The following is a 14,666-nucleotide window of genomic DNA, read 5'->3' as shown; positions in this document are numbered from 1 at the left end:
GAATCCTGTTTTTTTCCTTGGCACAGAGTAGAAGCTATAATTATTTTCTTTCTCTACTAACACAAAATATCACCAATATAATATCTTACTTAAACAGAGTGAAAAACCAAAGCCAAGTGTCTCTGGAGCTGATTCAGCCAAAGATTGTGAGTGAAGATAGTCAACTCGAACAATAAGTTAATTAATATAAAAACCCAAACTTTAATATTAAAAATCTCATGAGCTGGTTCAATTTTATATTTTGAATCAGAGCCTCCAACATTTGGATCAAGTAGCTCCTGAAATATACGCATAGCTGTTTTTTTAAATGTGACAGAAGAAAGAAAAAGTAATAGCACTGTTTGCAGTTTCCTAGTTTTCTGCATAAACTGATGATGCAGCAGAACAGTGACCATAGAAACCCTATAAAGACACAGAAGCCACTTTGTGGAGTGGTCCAATCAGAGGCCAGACCTCAACCTGATACAGCTGCTGTCGAATGACCTGAAGAGAACCATCCACACCAAACATCCTCTGAGTTTGAGCTGAAGCTGTTCTGTGAGGATGACGTCTAGTCCACAGCTGAAGCTCTTGCTTGAGGTTATTTCTGGTTCAACCAGTTAATAAAACACTGGTTCACTTACTTTTTCCCCCATCACTCTGTCTGTTTAATGGGTTTGTTCAATAAAAACATGAAAGATCAGGACATATTGTTGTTGTTGAAGATCAGATCACATTTTACAAAAAAATCTGCCAACACTGACATCCATTGACTTAAAATAAAATATTCTGTGTACATTAATTTGTGGCTGCAACCAATTAATGTGATGTAAGTACAGAAATAATGAAAAGAAAATGGTTTTATCTGATAAAAGGAGAAAAAGTTGTGAAGAATTTTTCATTATAATTTCACATAGTCTGAGATGATGTGAAAGATCAAAAGCAGTGAATCCTCAAAATAAAATTATTCAGTAATAACGGTGATAATCAATTAACGCTTCTGTCCATTATTGAGAAGTAACACATTTACTGAACAGCAGACTGGTCAAAGAGTTATATTTAATATATCCCAGATACTGGGGAACATAAACACACAGCTATATAAGATAAATGGAAAAGAGAGATGAAATATAGATGATGGATGATGGACAAGGCTCAACACGGGGAACAGGTGGAGGAAGGATTTCATCAGACCAGCTGAAATATTTACCTGCTGTGGTCGTGGTTGTAGTAGCAACTGTGGTCATTCTCTCAACTGAAAATGAAATCAAATATATTAACAGTAAATTATTCTGCTTGATCAAACAAACCATAGATTTGGAGTCAGATCAATCCTGTGATGAGTTTAACAAAGAACAGGAAACGTATGATATAAAGAAAGACGACAAACTGGCTCAGTCAAAAACACAGCAGCCAAAATACCACACGACACTTAGTAATAACTACAGCTTTAAAAAGTGGGAAATCCTCGACTTGATCAGACCTATGAGTTGTGACGTGATGTGTTTTTACCTGTTGACTCTACGAGGATCACCTCATCACTTTCAACTTCATTTCCATAGACGGCGGCCAGGAGCACTTCGTACTCTGTGGAGGGGCTGAGCCCTTTTATCAGGTAGGTGTTAATATTCCCATTGACCAGAGCCTGAAACAGCAGCACAAACAATTACAGGTGAGGTACAATAAATCTTTTATTTCTTGGCTCCACAAAGATCCAAATGCAGACACGTGCACGTCTCTGAGATCATCTCCTGCTGAAAGCTTCATTATTGTAAAAGACAAAGTGAGATGATAGAAAGAGTTCAGCAGATTAGAGATGAATCTGTGGATTTGTTTTATTTCTGATTCGTGTTGAGAATTACTGTTTGATATTTAGTCACAGCAGCAAGAAAAAGTAAGTGAACAGTTTGAAGTTACTGGCATTATAGTTGAACTTTTAAACCTGCCTCGGCTGCCTGAAGGCCCATGGAGGAGAAAATAAATTCTTAAGTTATCCTACAGGATAATGTCAGGGAGGCTCAGCAAAATCTGGATGATGCAGCAAGATAATGACCTTAAACACTTGAGTAAATCTGCTCCAGAATGGCTTCATCAAAAGAAAATCCACCTTGTGAAGTGGCCCAGTTGGAGCCCAGACATTAATCCAAGAGAGATGCAGTGGAACGACCACCGGGACCAGAAATCCCAAGAGGACGGCTGAGCTGAAGCAGCTTTTGGAGGAGGAATGGCCCAGAATTCCTCCAGGTCTAATCAACAGCTACTGGAAGCACTTGTTTGAGGCTGTTGCTGCCAAAGAAGGCAAAGTGCATCCCCGGCAGCCCTGGGATTGTTTAATGAGTGTGTTCAGTAAAGACACCCAGGATTTTAATTGTGTGTTACTACCTTAAAAACACTGCTTGTCCAAACATGTTACTTAGATTTGATTTTACGATGAAACGAAGGCAGTAAAACAAGCTGATTTCAGTTCTCACGCCTGTTTTCTTTTCCTTTCTTCGTCTGTCAGCAGTCAACTAATGCACATCAAGTAAAATCTACTTAAAACAGCTCTACTGTATCCACGTTAATAACCCAGCTGCTTAAAAATCCTGATATTCTAAAATAAACTGACAAGATTCCAGTGTTGAATCTTTTCAGGAAACTTTTTTAGTTCAAGTTTTTTTCTTTACTTTTAACTTTAAGTCTTCTAAGTATGAAATAAACATGAGAGCGCACACACCTCCTCACTGTCTCCTCCATCAGTGGGAGTCCAGGTGAGTCGGTACAGAACCACATCAGAAGCCGGGTGTTTCCATGACACCCTGAAGCTGTCCGTGGAGATGTCACTACTCTGCAGATCCAGCGGGTCTGGGACGCTCTCTGCAAACACAAATACACTCTTTCCAGTGTGGCTGTGGTAACAATAGACTGGTCAGAGTGTGTCACCACCTCACAGCAACCTGTCTTGAATTGTACATCACAGTATTTGCTGTATGTGTGTTGTGATAACACTGGTATTAGTTCCTACTCGTGGTAAAGCTGTCAGTCAAGGCCTCAGCTTGTCCCTCATCATAGATGGCAAAGACACCGACTGTGTACTCCATCAGGGAGGTCAGGTTCCTTAGCAACCAGGTTGTCACACGGCCAACGTCCACCTGTGGACAAAAGGACCAAAGGACTAAGATGTGTTTTGTTTTTGAATTGTCACGGATATAAAACTGCACAGTCAGCAGCCTGAACACTGTTGGTAGTTTGGGAAAGTCGGATTCTGAGCTCAGGAGCTGCCAGTTTTGAGACATGAAAGACAATTTGACTTGCAGTATTTTACATTTAACAGCGCTTATTTGCTCACAATCCTCCGACCTGCCCAGAAGTGAGTTCTGCAGACTCATCAACTTCCTTTTCAGTGTCAATCTAAGAGGATTCGAGGAGCCACACATCGCTGCCCAGTGTTCACAGGTCACTACCAACCATCAGTAAATCAATCAACAACGACGAGCTCCTCAAATGTGGATAATATCTCAGCTTCTGCAGAGGTTGATGTCGACCTCATCGAACCGATGACATATTGAAGATGAGCGATCCTCTCACCTCATTGGTCTGGACTCCGTTGGTCTTCACGTACATAACTCGGTAGCTTTTGACCTTCCTGGAGGCGGAGTCCCACGTGAGCCGGGCCGAGCTGTGGTCAATGTCTGAGAAGCGGAGGTTCTGTGCCGGGATCAGCGGCACTGAGGAGGGAGGAGAAGTTAGTATCTACAGTTGATCTAGTGCACGTTCATTTCATAGTTTCCTGCTCTGTTTTGATGAGCCACAGATCGAAGGCTATAAACTAAATAGGACACTTATTTACCAGCTGCTGTGTTTGACCACACCACAGGAACAACACCGACTAACTGTTGGTATCTGTTCATCTGATATCAGCAGCAGACGCACGGACGTAAAGAGAAAAACACAGCTGAGCTTCAGTAATAAGAGAAACTGGCAGCAGCTCAAAGGTGAAGTGCTTCTGAAGGAGCAGAACTTAGGAAGTGAGTTCAGACACATTCAGGGTTTTGAAGCAGGGTTACTGGACTCTACTATTTTAATTATAAGACAACAGAACCTCATTACATTACCCTCTCCTCCTAAGGCTCTACTTTCACGTCCTCTCTCAGTGTCTCTCTCCCTGGAACAACAGCAGGTCTCGAAAGCTTTACCCTCCCTTTTTTTAATCAAGCGGGGAATCAAATTTACTTCCCCAGGAGCCCCAGGAACATTTCTGCTTAGAATTACTGATCTGTTTTCCTAAATAAAATAATAATAAAAAAAGATCTTGATGGTTCCCGCCATAGCTTCACCTCAATTATACTGTGGGTCAAAGTAAAGACAAAGCAGCAGAGGCAGTGGGCGAAAGGGAAGGAGAGGAAGCCTCTGCTCTTACTGTAGGTCATGCCGGGGTCAGCGCAGGATTGAGGAGGATGGGGAATTAAAAAAGTTCAGAGATAGGTGAGTTTCTAAAGTTTCCAGGTCCATATAAAAATATCCACTAGATTAATGGAGTCGTTCACTCTGCAGAGCAGCAGCACAGCTTCAGGCAGCTTTGTCCAAAAGGTTTTTTAAGCTACTCCAACTTGCAAACACAAGATTCGGTTTAATATTCAGAAAAATCTGTTTCTTTATTCTTATTTTTAAGTTTTAATAAAAACACTGACCACTGAATATATGCCCTCATCTGTTTTCCTAGTGATCCAGGTGCTGTGGGTCCGATGTTCTCCTCACTCTTAGTTACAGTTCGAAAAACAACCAAACTTTTAAAAAAAGTATTTTAAGTACGTGTCTCACGATAGGATTAACGTCTCTAAACTACTGCAAAATAACAAGAATAAAATAAAAGAATATGATGGCAGAGAAGGAATATTTCGCTGCATATGTGCTTCCACTGTCTGTCTGTGAACTACTCGTAACCATCACAGACAAAATAAAGTTAAATTTGACAAAAAGTCTTTATCTTTCATTTCCATCAGCTGAATATTTTCTAAGGTCCTTTTCTTTGCGGTCGTGATGGCCTCTTTTCACTGCAGCCATCATTAAAGCTCATTTTGTCTTAACAATGAAAGAACTGGATAATATGAAGGAGACTGGGTCTGAATGATTTGGAAAAAACGCACTGAGTGAAAGAAAAATTAAAGATGAATCATGAGCTGAAGCAGCAAACAAGAAAAGAAAAGGGAAACTGTGACCCTGTCCAGAAGGCCACCAGCATGAACTGAAGTTAGTTTAGTTTTAATAAACGTACTAATGCTGGTAAAATATCTGCAGTGGACATAATGAATACTTTATTGATCCCCTTGGGGAAATTTGCCTTGAGATGTTTGATGAGATACTTTCTGTTTTACTAATGAATGTTTAAACACACATGAGAAGAAATGAACACATAATGGATGAATGTGTGCACAAATGATGACGGGACAGGAGCATGAAACCCGGCCTGCACAACTGAGTGAAAGTTATTTTACCCTGACAAGTAATTTGAGATAGACCTCAACTCCCCCCTCAAAAAAACAACCTCCTTCCCACAGCCTCGAGCGTATTTATCTGAACTGCATTCAAAGCCTTATACGCATCATAAAGACGTAAACATGCCCTGACTTAAAGCCACAGGCCACAGACCTTAAAGGAGACTTCATAAAATGTTAATTAGTGAGCATGGTGGGGATTTAGGGGAGGCGGAGGAGGACGGGGGGAGGAGAGGACTCTCGTCAAGGCTTCAAACTCTTTAAAAATGAAAGTGAGGTGCAAAAATAGCTCAGTGAGAGGAAGCTGGTAGTCGGCACCACACTGTGTTTTTGGCATCACTGGTCGCCGTCTTGTCACGACACGTGACTGGAACATGCTACAGCTGTTCTGGCAAAGCTACGAATCTACACGCAAACACTTGGCAAATAAAAAATTCAACATTACGGCAACAGCTGATTTCACTGATTAGAGCAACTTCAAGCAGAGAGAGAGAACTAATCAGAGAAATTAGATCCTGCAGGTTATTATAGAAATTCAATAAACTTCAGATCCCTCAAAGCAGGCGCTCCTCATGCACACACATCTTCAGGGAGTCTCACAGAGCGTCAGGCAGCTGTGAATAAACCTAAACTTCCTCTGGTAAATGAAATATGTGCCGATCACTTTCAGAGTCCGGAGGGTCATTAAATCTGTCAGGGTTTTAATGAAATTGAATTTCATCAACAGTTAGTAAAGCGTCACGGTGATATGCAACTTTACCGGGACTGAGAGTGTGTTCGGCCTTGTGCCATCTCTGTGAGGACAAATTAGACTTTATGACCCTCACCTGCAGCTGCAGCTCTAGCAGGTTACACCTTAGCTTTAAATTTACAGTTAGGATCAGGGTGAAACATGTTACGATGGCTCGTTTCATGCACTTTGATACACAAACAGCCAATCACCAGGATGATCTCCTAACTCATTACTCAATAACTCAACCTTTGTGTCTTCTCTCTTCTTTCTCTCTGTGCCTTTCTGCGGGTATCCTCAGCCCTACCAACCTGCCCAGTCCTCTATGTGCAGCTTGTTGTTGTTCTCGAGGAACATGGCCGCCCATCATAAGTCTGCTTATGCTAGAAGTTTCCTCCGTTAACAGGAGTTTTTCCTGCTGCTCTTTGGGTTTTCTACATAATTCTATAAACAGTTTTATTTTGTGAGGCCTTAAATCTTCTGCTGTATAAATTCATTTGAAAACCATGAAGCTGAGTCGTTCATGATTAACTGTATCATCACACATGATGATATCCTCATCATTCTCTCTTTCTGTGCAGGACTCACGTGTGGTCTGCTGGCTGGTCATGGGGTCGCTGGCCTCCTCTCCATACATGGCGTAAACTGTCACCGTGTACTCGGTGGCCGGGGTCAGTCCTTCTAACTCCACCTCATTCACAGAGTCTGACACCTTTACCTATACACACACACACACACACACACACACACACACACACACACACACACACACACACACACACACACACACACACACACACACACACACACACACACACACACACACACACACAGAGCATGAAGGTATGTGCCTTTAGGAGGAAGATGATGCAGTGTTTCAAGCAGACATCCTTATCTCTCTTGTCACCGTCTTATCTTGTCCTCACCCTCATTCATCTGTTTGTTCACCCATCGTACCATCTACCTCTCTGCATATCTACTCTCCCATCATTCCACAGTCCTGTCCAGACAAGCTGAGAGTCAAGCAGATTACATAAGACGAATTCTGAATGTGACTGTGCACCAGCAGGTGGGAGCCTTCATTGTGCATCACTGTTCTGAGCTGCTGCAGTTTGGGTACGAGCAGGTGGTAATAATGTTGAAAACCCCAGTGTTGGAGCTTCTCATGTCATCTTTGTGGTGTAGAAATAAGAAATACTAACTGATGTCAATCAGATCATTGGTTTACTGCGTGTTTATCATACTACAGCTGCTAATAAACCACAGCACAAACCCTTAACTTTATCGTATTTGACCTACTGCCCAAAGCAAAACAGAAAAAAAACTGTCTCTGGCAAACGTTCAACCATTTCCTCGTCTTGCCTTCTCATCCCATAAATAAAATGTTTTCATTTTAGTGCCTGAGAGAAATACCATGTCCTGCCAGAATAGGAGTCATACATCATAAATGATGTGATATTTTAGACAGAGCTGTGTGTACCGACTCAAAATAACCTGCCAACACAAAGTTGGTTCATTTCAGATTGAGCCTAAATTAAATGTTTGTACATCAGCAGGTTGATTTTTCATTTGAACCTATTTTTGGCCTACACTTGTACTGTGGATCCTTTTGAATTGAAATTATAACGTGAAGCGATGAGCTCGAGTTTGGATTTCTTTGGCATTTTGGCTCCACTCTAGCACCATTATGCCCTCAGTCAAATACTGACATATAGATATAAAGACACAATTAAAGCCGGATCGCTGAATGGAGCTGATACCAGCTCTGCCAAATTGACCTAAAAGCTTTTCGGCAGTCTGGGTTTCGGTGGAGAGCTCATGTTGTCTGAATGTCAAACCAGACCACAGATTGAAAAATAGACTGTAGTCTGAGTAAAGTGGGAAGTGATTGAAGGGACAGATGAACACGTGTCAAGTGTCACAGGCTGTCCATCAAACATGAAAATCTCCACTGAGACAGAATCAGACTGGAACCTGACGTTATCCCTCTGTACTCAAAGATAAAACTTCTGAATGGAGTTTGAAACTGTTGATGTTTCCAGCCTGAAGCAAACACACACTGAGTTCTTGTCACTTTTGTTTTCTGTTGGCAGGAATTTAGACCGTTTCGGGAACATGGTCTTCAAAGCCTATTTGAGTCGAACAGACAAACTCTGCCTTTTGCAGTTTACGTCTTTGGATTTGCATGTGCTCTCCCTCCTGGCTTCAGCGTGTACTGAGGCCCGCTGTCTCTCTGCGAGTTCTGCTCTAAACTAATGTGGATGAAGGCATTTTACCAATTCAAACTGGACGGGATTGGACTCGGGCTTTGGCACAGATGAGCCCCCACATGGTCCACGAGTGGAAGCCATACGAGCACGTGCCAGCCAAGCCGGGGCTCCGACAGCAGCGCCTCAGAGCCAGGCTTATCCTCACCGCTGGAAAGCATCCATCCCGAGTTTGAATTTATTCCTAAATTGTTTTTATTGCTTTGTGCCTGGAGGGGATATTGAAGGCAGGCGTAATGAAGTCTAATGGGAGAGAGATACCGACAGCTGGCTGTACTCTTCATACCTCACCTCCTCCACCTTCTTTGTCTCATTTTCCTTACAACTGCTGAATCTACCTGTCAAGGATCTGTGTGATTTAATGTTTGTATTGCAGCTGCTTTTGATGTTTTGTTACCTGTTGACGCTCGAATCAGCATGTGTCTGGTTCTTTTCAAACTAGAACAGCTCCAAGAGAAGCAGGCTGTTATTATTCGATTCCTGCACCACGGGGAAGGTTTTATTTACTGTGCTGCACGGACAAACAGAAGAGTGGACTAAACTATTTTCCTCCATCATTTCATTAATAATTTGAACATCAGTCTTGGTTAATTATGGTCAATTTAAGGTCCAGCAATTACTAATCGTATCTTGTCTGTCATCTTTCCTTACACGTCTGTCTTATCTCCCCTTGTGAGCATTATAAAGACGGTGGAAGAGGAGACAACATGAAAATGTACTTTTACTTTGAAGTAACTCGACTATAGAAGCATCTGTGCCGTCAGTTTAATTATGTTGGATGCCAATTAGTGCTTTGTGTCAGCTCTGGCAGTCAATAATTTTAAATAGATAATGTGGAAGCTAATTCAGGTGCTTGACACAGGTTTGTGTTATACAAACACCTCAGAGCTCAGTCCTGTGTGATTCACTGGAGAAAGGTCCAGCTGTGAGATATAACTAGACGTTTCATCATAGCTGACATGCAGACCGACTCTGGTTTTCTTCAGTTCAAACAGTGTGTGAAGAAACTCAAATAGCTCTTTTTGAGCAATGGTGCTTTAATATTGCTGCTTGACTACAGATGATGTCGGTCACATCATATCCTTCTAGTGAGCTCAGCTCCAAATTTTACAGTTGATAAATTGTTGTAAAGGTTATTTTCTCTGCCACATGACATCTTTAAGCTCTACTACACACACACACACACACACACACACACACACACACACACACACACACACACACAGCTCACTCACCTCCTTCTCATCTGCAGGGTCTCCCTCAGTCAGTGGGGCGTAAAGGATCATGTACCCAGAAGCCCCAGCGGCAGTCTTCCAGCGGACCCTCATGGTGCTGTGAGTGATATCAAACAACTCCAGGTCGTTCACCATGGGCAGGGCCACTGCAGGACACGAACACGGGACTGTGTTGAGTATCACTTTAGAATAACCAGTTTTTTAATATTAAAATAGGACTGAGATTATATAACCCGTGAAATATTAGAATTATATTTCTATAATCATTCAGTCATTTCACAGCGAAAAGCCTACAGCATGCTCACTAAATGGTACAGGGTCAGATAATAAAGTTTTATTAAATAGTGCTTTTCAAACTGAATCATCAAGCAACTCTCAGATTTCACAGCGTGAGTAAAAAAAGGAGCAAGAACTGAAATAAATGTTATTTTCTTCTATGATTTGTTTTAATTCAGTTTGTTAGGTCGGTTTTCTCGAACTTCACTGAAACTGCTCTTAATGTTGTCATAATATGTCACATATTACTTTCATTTCTTCTGTTCTTCGGTTTCACTGTCTTATAGAGACAATGCAGCAGTGGCAGCTCAGAGTAGCAGCCAAAGCCCATTAACTTTGGTACAAGGTCGCCTCGTGATTTCGCATTCATCCTCTACCAACAGGGAGGAATTCCCTGTCATTCATCAAAGAGCGGCAGGCGTTAAGAGGCCGGAGAATCCTGCCAGGCTCGTGTTCGGTGTTTCAGACATCAGGACGAGGCCTCAGGCAGCACAACCAGAATTAGAGCTCACCACAGGCGTCCCGTCAGAGGTGGAGGTTCAGGGCTCCGATGCATAATGGAACACCTGTGCAGCTTTTCATTGCTCATATTCAGTGTGTTCTGTTGTAGTGTGACACATATCTGCTGCCAGATCAGTGTTTCTATCACAGATGCTGTAGCTCTGCTGTAATGAATTGACTAAACGTGTCTTCTCTTGAACTGAGCGTCCAGAACACGAGTGTTTATCCAAGACGTGTTTAAATATAGATCTGCCAGAGGTACAGTGATACACTGATTTACAGTACTGACCGCAAATGTGCTGCAGCTCCACAGGAGCAGAATAAGGACGAGAACACAATGCTGGAAACTAGCAGGTAGGAGAAAGAAAGAGCCCCAGGAGGGGATCGAGGTGACTTTTAAAAATCTAGACAAAAGGTAGGAGCTCAAGTGGCCATTCGATAATCAAACCTCAGCCACTGGTCTTCCTGCAGGAAGGAAGTTTAGGATGTCAAGGCCTGAAAAGGACGTGTCTCCTTTTCCCAACGTAGCCTTCTAACTGTCAAACTGTCTGACTCGATTATTAACGCCACACCAACACTTACGTGTAGTAGCACTTCCTCTCAGGGCCTCGCTGGCGGAGCTGCGGTAGATGGCGAAAACAGCGACCTGGTACTCTGTCAGGGAGTTGAGGTAGTTCAGCTCCACACTGTTCTCTGTCCCCTGGACCACCTTAAAACAGATCACACAGGGTCTTAGCTTCGATCCAGAGTTATTAGTATTTGTAATCTGTTAAAAGTGCTCGAACAAACATGGGTCCAGTGAGCTGAAGTACACCTAGTTGATGTAATGTATAATAGTATTATTATTTAAAAACAATCGTGTGCTCTAGCAGACAGCAGCACTGTGCATGTCACAGAGATTTAAAATGTCCCAGAAGTCTCTGTTTATTAGGTGACTGAATATTACAGTGTTAAAAATGCACCACATGTTGCTGTAGGCATCGAGCTCTTCACCAAAGAGATTTAAACTGAGTGGAACTAGATCAGATTAGCTTTGATGAAACCTCAGTTTTCCTTGTGTAGTAACAGCGTTTCAGCTGCAACTTGTAATAAACATCAAAGAGGAAAAAAAATAAGAGGGAACTGTAAAAACATAAATATAAACTTAGAAAATTATAGCGCTGTGTGTCTGTGTGCTTAAATAAGTAGGGAGACTCCCAGTGAAGTTTAAATCCACCTGCTACACAGGTTCTCTGCTGTCTGAAGATGATTTACAGGTACAGTAGATCAGACAAGTTCATTTTGCACATTATTTGTGTTATAATAATAATAAAATAATATATAATATAAAAATTAGCCAGCACATTTTCCTCAATGAAGTGAAAACATATTTCCAAAACCTTTTGCAAGATAATTGAAAATCAAAAGCTGAATTCTCTTATTTACGTATTGAGGTTCTTTGATCTGTCCAAATTTAGAATTTTGCTTTAAAGTCCACCTGTGGCAGCAAAAAGGAATCAGCATCCAGGGATCTCTCTGCAGAGCCCCGTGGTAATATGTTGTGGTGAGGCACAGATCAGGGCCAAGGTTTAAAACCCATTATTAAAGCTTTAGGAACTCCCAGGAGCACAGTGGCCTCAATAATTTAAAACAGAAAAGGGTGGGAACCACCAGGAATAAGATAAAATAAGATAAACTGTATCGTCATTGCAACATCGTACAACAAGATTAAGGTTTAATTAGATTAATAAGATTAATAAGTAGACAACAAGGGTCTTGGTCAAGGAGGTGACCAGGAACCAAACGGTCAGTCTGCAGCAGTGAGAGAACCTGGGAGACGGCTTAACTGTCCTTTAGTAGACCAACAAAATCTGGTAAGAAGAACGGATCAACTGTCCAAAACCTCTTCTGTTTCCGTCACAACGAAGGGAAGAGAAGGGAGTTGAAGATTATTAACTTGGTTTTCTAATCATCTGCTGAGTGCTGTGTAAATTCTGCTGAATTGAATGAATTGTTGCTCTTAAAAATGAAAAATACTGTAACAAATGAATTTAACGGACCGTAAAAGGATTAGCTGAGCGTCCTTAATCAAAACGCTGCCATTACATCATTATCTCAGTATTTTCTTTGCCATGTGCTCAAAAATCAGGGACAAGGTTCCACCAATTAAGATCATCTTCCTTGATCAGGAGCCAGAGAAACAGATGAAGAACTTAATAACCAGTCAAACGGACTAAATTTAAAAATCTTGTTTTGGCTGAAACAAAAGCTTTGAGCATTAAATGTTAAATCCAAAATAGCTGCAGGACTGTTATAAAACAAGCTTCACGGGTGCTACGAACGACCAAAGGCGAGAAGCATGAGACTCAGTAGACAGATAAAGTTAGCTGTGATATAAGGAAGGAGGTAGTTAGGTGGTTTTCATCCATACAGATATAATATATATAATTATATAATCAACAAATGAATAAGACGGGTACTTTTTCATCTGGCTGTCCTCCACTGGCAGGGTAGTACACCACACGGTACTTCTCCACCTGACCCGGTGCATGGGTCCACTTCACCCGGAAACTGCGAGCCGTGATCTCAGACGTCACCAGGTCACGAGGAGGAGAGATGGAGGTGGGAGGTGGAGCAGGTTGTTTCCCTGAAGAAGAAGTACGAACAAAGAAGAGATAATTGTGTTTGACGAGTGAAACAATCACCACTTAGCATTTCAAAATGGATGTTGATGTCGTGAGTTAGGTGAAATCACTACATTATATTCTATTATTATTAGGGGAACTCCTGCACTCATGATTAGACGCAGCAGCATCGACAGCGTGATCACAGTAAAGCTGTCTGCTTTGCATCTGTCGTCGTGACTTCAGACCTTTGAGCTGCTTGTCGAGCTGCTCCACTCGGTCGCAGATGATCTTGGTGAGGCCCTCCACGATTTCGCTCATCACGCTGAAGTCCGCCACGTTGTAGACGTGAGTTTCAGCAGGTGGAGAAGCGATGGCCTTCAGCTCGTTCTCATCAGCGTTTTTCACACCTGCACAGGTGAAAATGAGAGAAGCGTAGATAGAATGAGAGCGATCACAATGGAAACCACATCAGTGCCATTAACAAGGTTTGAAGTATTTTAGTATCGCTGGATCGCACCAATAGCAAACAGCTCTATCCCAGCTTTCCTCAGTCTCTGTGCAGGAGGAATCACGTCATCCTGGGACTTCCCATCAGTGATGAGGATTCCTATCTTGGGGACACCTGATCTGGATCCAGACTCTGGTTTGAAGCTGTTCTCGAGGATGAAGGTCAGAGCCAGACCTGAAGGAAAAAGAACAAGAATCATCCAAAGAAACTGAACAAATGTTTTTCTCAGTTCTGCTCAGTGAAGTTTTTTCCAGTTACTTAGACTTCCAGTCACTGTGAGCGACAGCTGAAAACACAGAGCCACTTAGAAAACGTTTCAAAGAACAGCTGTAATAGTACGTTCAGTCGTCGCTGACGCCGTGACTCATCTCACAGTTCCCTCGTTCTGCTGAGTCACAGTTAAAGACTTGGTGAACATGATGGGTGAAAGTGTGATTATAGGTTCCCAAGATTTCAAACTAGTGAGTTTAGATACATGATGCTGGCTCCACTCTTCAGACCGTCTTGTTTCTCCTCTGAACCTTTGACACTTACTTGTAGTCAGATCTGTACTTGGACTCATTAAAGTGTTTTACTGTAAATTCTGAATGGATTTGAAACTCTCTGACATTTTATTTAATATAATTAGCTTTCCCAACTAAAAATATGAACATGTAACATGTACATTATTCAAAACCTACTAGTTTGGAGATGCACTGTACAGTCTTCACTGTAGAGTCAATGTAAATGCCAAAAAGCTGATTCATCAAAAATATAAAACATATTCTTCCCAAAGGGTGGGACACTCGTCTCCTTCGTCTACCTGTGTGCCATTACATAGCTGTGGCCTGAACTAGTTAATTCAAATCAGCTCAAACCCACAACGAGTTCACTCCACAGGTGAAAATCTAAGATATGAATAAATAACATCACATGGCAACGTGATGCAGTGATTGATATTAATATAGTATTAAACCTGCATTGAGCTATAACATACATATCATACATTATTTGATGCTTACTTTTAAACAGGTACTGAACATAAAATCCTAATGTCAGTAAATAAAGGTCTTATTAACCACCTTCTCCTACCTTTGAAATCTAAAGTGAA

The 14,666-nt window shown here is 41.7% G+C and overlaps 1 protein-coding gene across 4 annotated transcripts in view; it reads right to left on the bottom strand.

Moving 5' to 3' along the window:
- The window catches only part of LOC113154130 (collagen alpha-1(XIV) chain-like), a 123,578-nt gene that overhangs the window by 68,718 nt on the left and 40,194 nt on the right, over positions 1–14,666 (bottom strand). For all 4 annotated transcript variants that reach the window (XM_026348140.1, XM_026348143.1, XM_026348141.1 and 1 more), the window contains 11 exons: positions 13,586–13,750; positions 13,314–13,475; positions 12,922–13,088; positions 11,045–11,171; positions 9,686–9,831; positions 6,772–6,901; positions 3,547–3,686; positions 2,984–3,110; positions 2,696–2,835; positions 1,492–1,624; positions 1,190–1,234 (listed from right to left, as the gene is read on the bottom strand). In XM_026348140.1, the coding sequence (XP_026203925.1) occupies positions 1,190–1,234; positions 1,492–1,624; positions 2,696–2,835; positions 2,984–3,110; positions 3,547–3,686; positions 6,772–6,901; positions 9,686–9,831; positions 11,045–11,171; positions 12,922–13,088; positions 13,314–13,475; positions 13,586–13,750 (1,482 nt within the window). The remainder of the gene's footprint in view (positions 1–1,189; positions 1,235–1,491; positions 1,625–2,695; positions 2,836–2,983; positions 3,111–3,546; positions 3,687–6,771; positions 6,902–9,685; positions 9,832–11,044; positions 11,172–12,921; positions 13,089–13,313; positions 13,476–13,585; positions 13,751–14,666) is intronic.

Source organism: Anabas testudineus, chromosome 11 (assembly GCF_900324465.2).
Source record: "Anabas testudineus chromosome 11, fAnaTes1.2, whole genome shotgun sequence".
Lineage (NCBI taxonomy): Eukaryota > Metazoa > Chordata > Actinopteri > Anabantiformes > Anabantidae > Anabas > Anabas testudineus.
The sequence above is the reverse complement of the archived record's forward strand: the minus strand, read 5'-3'. Positions and strand labels throughout refer to the sequence as shown.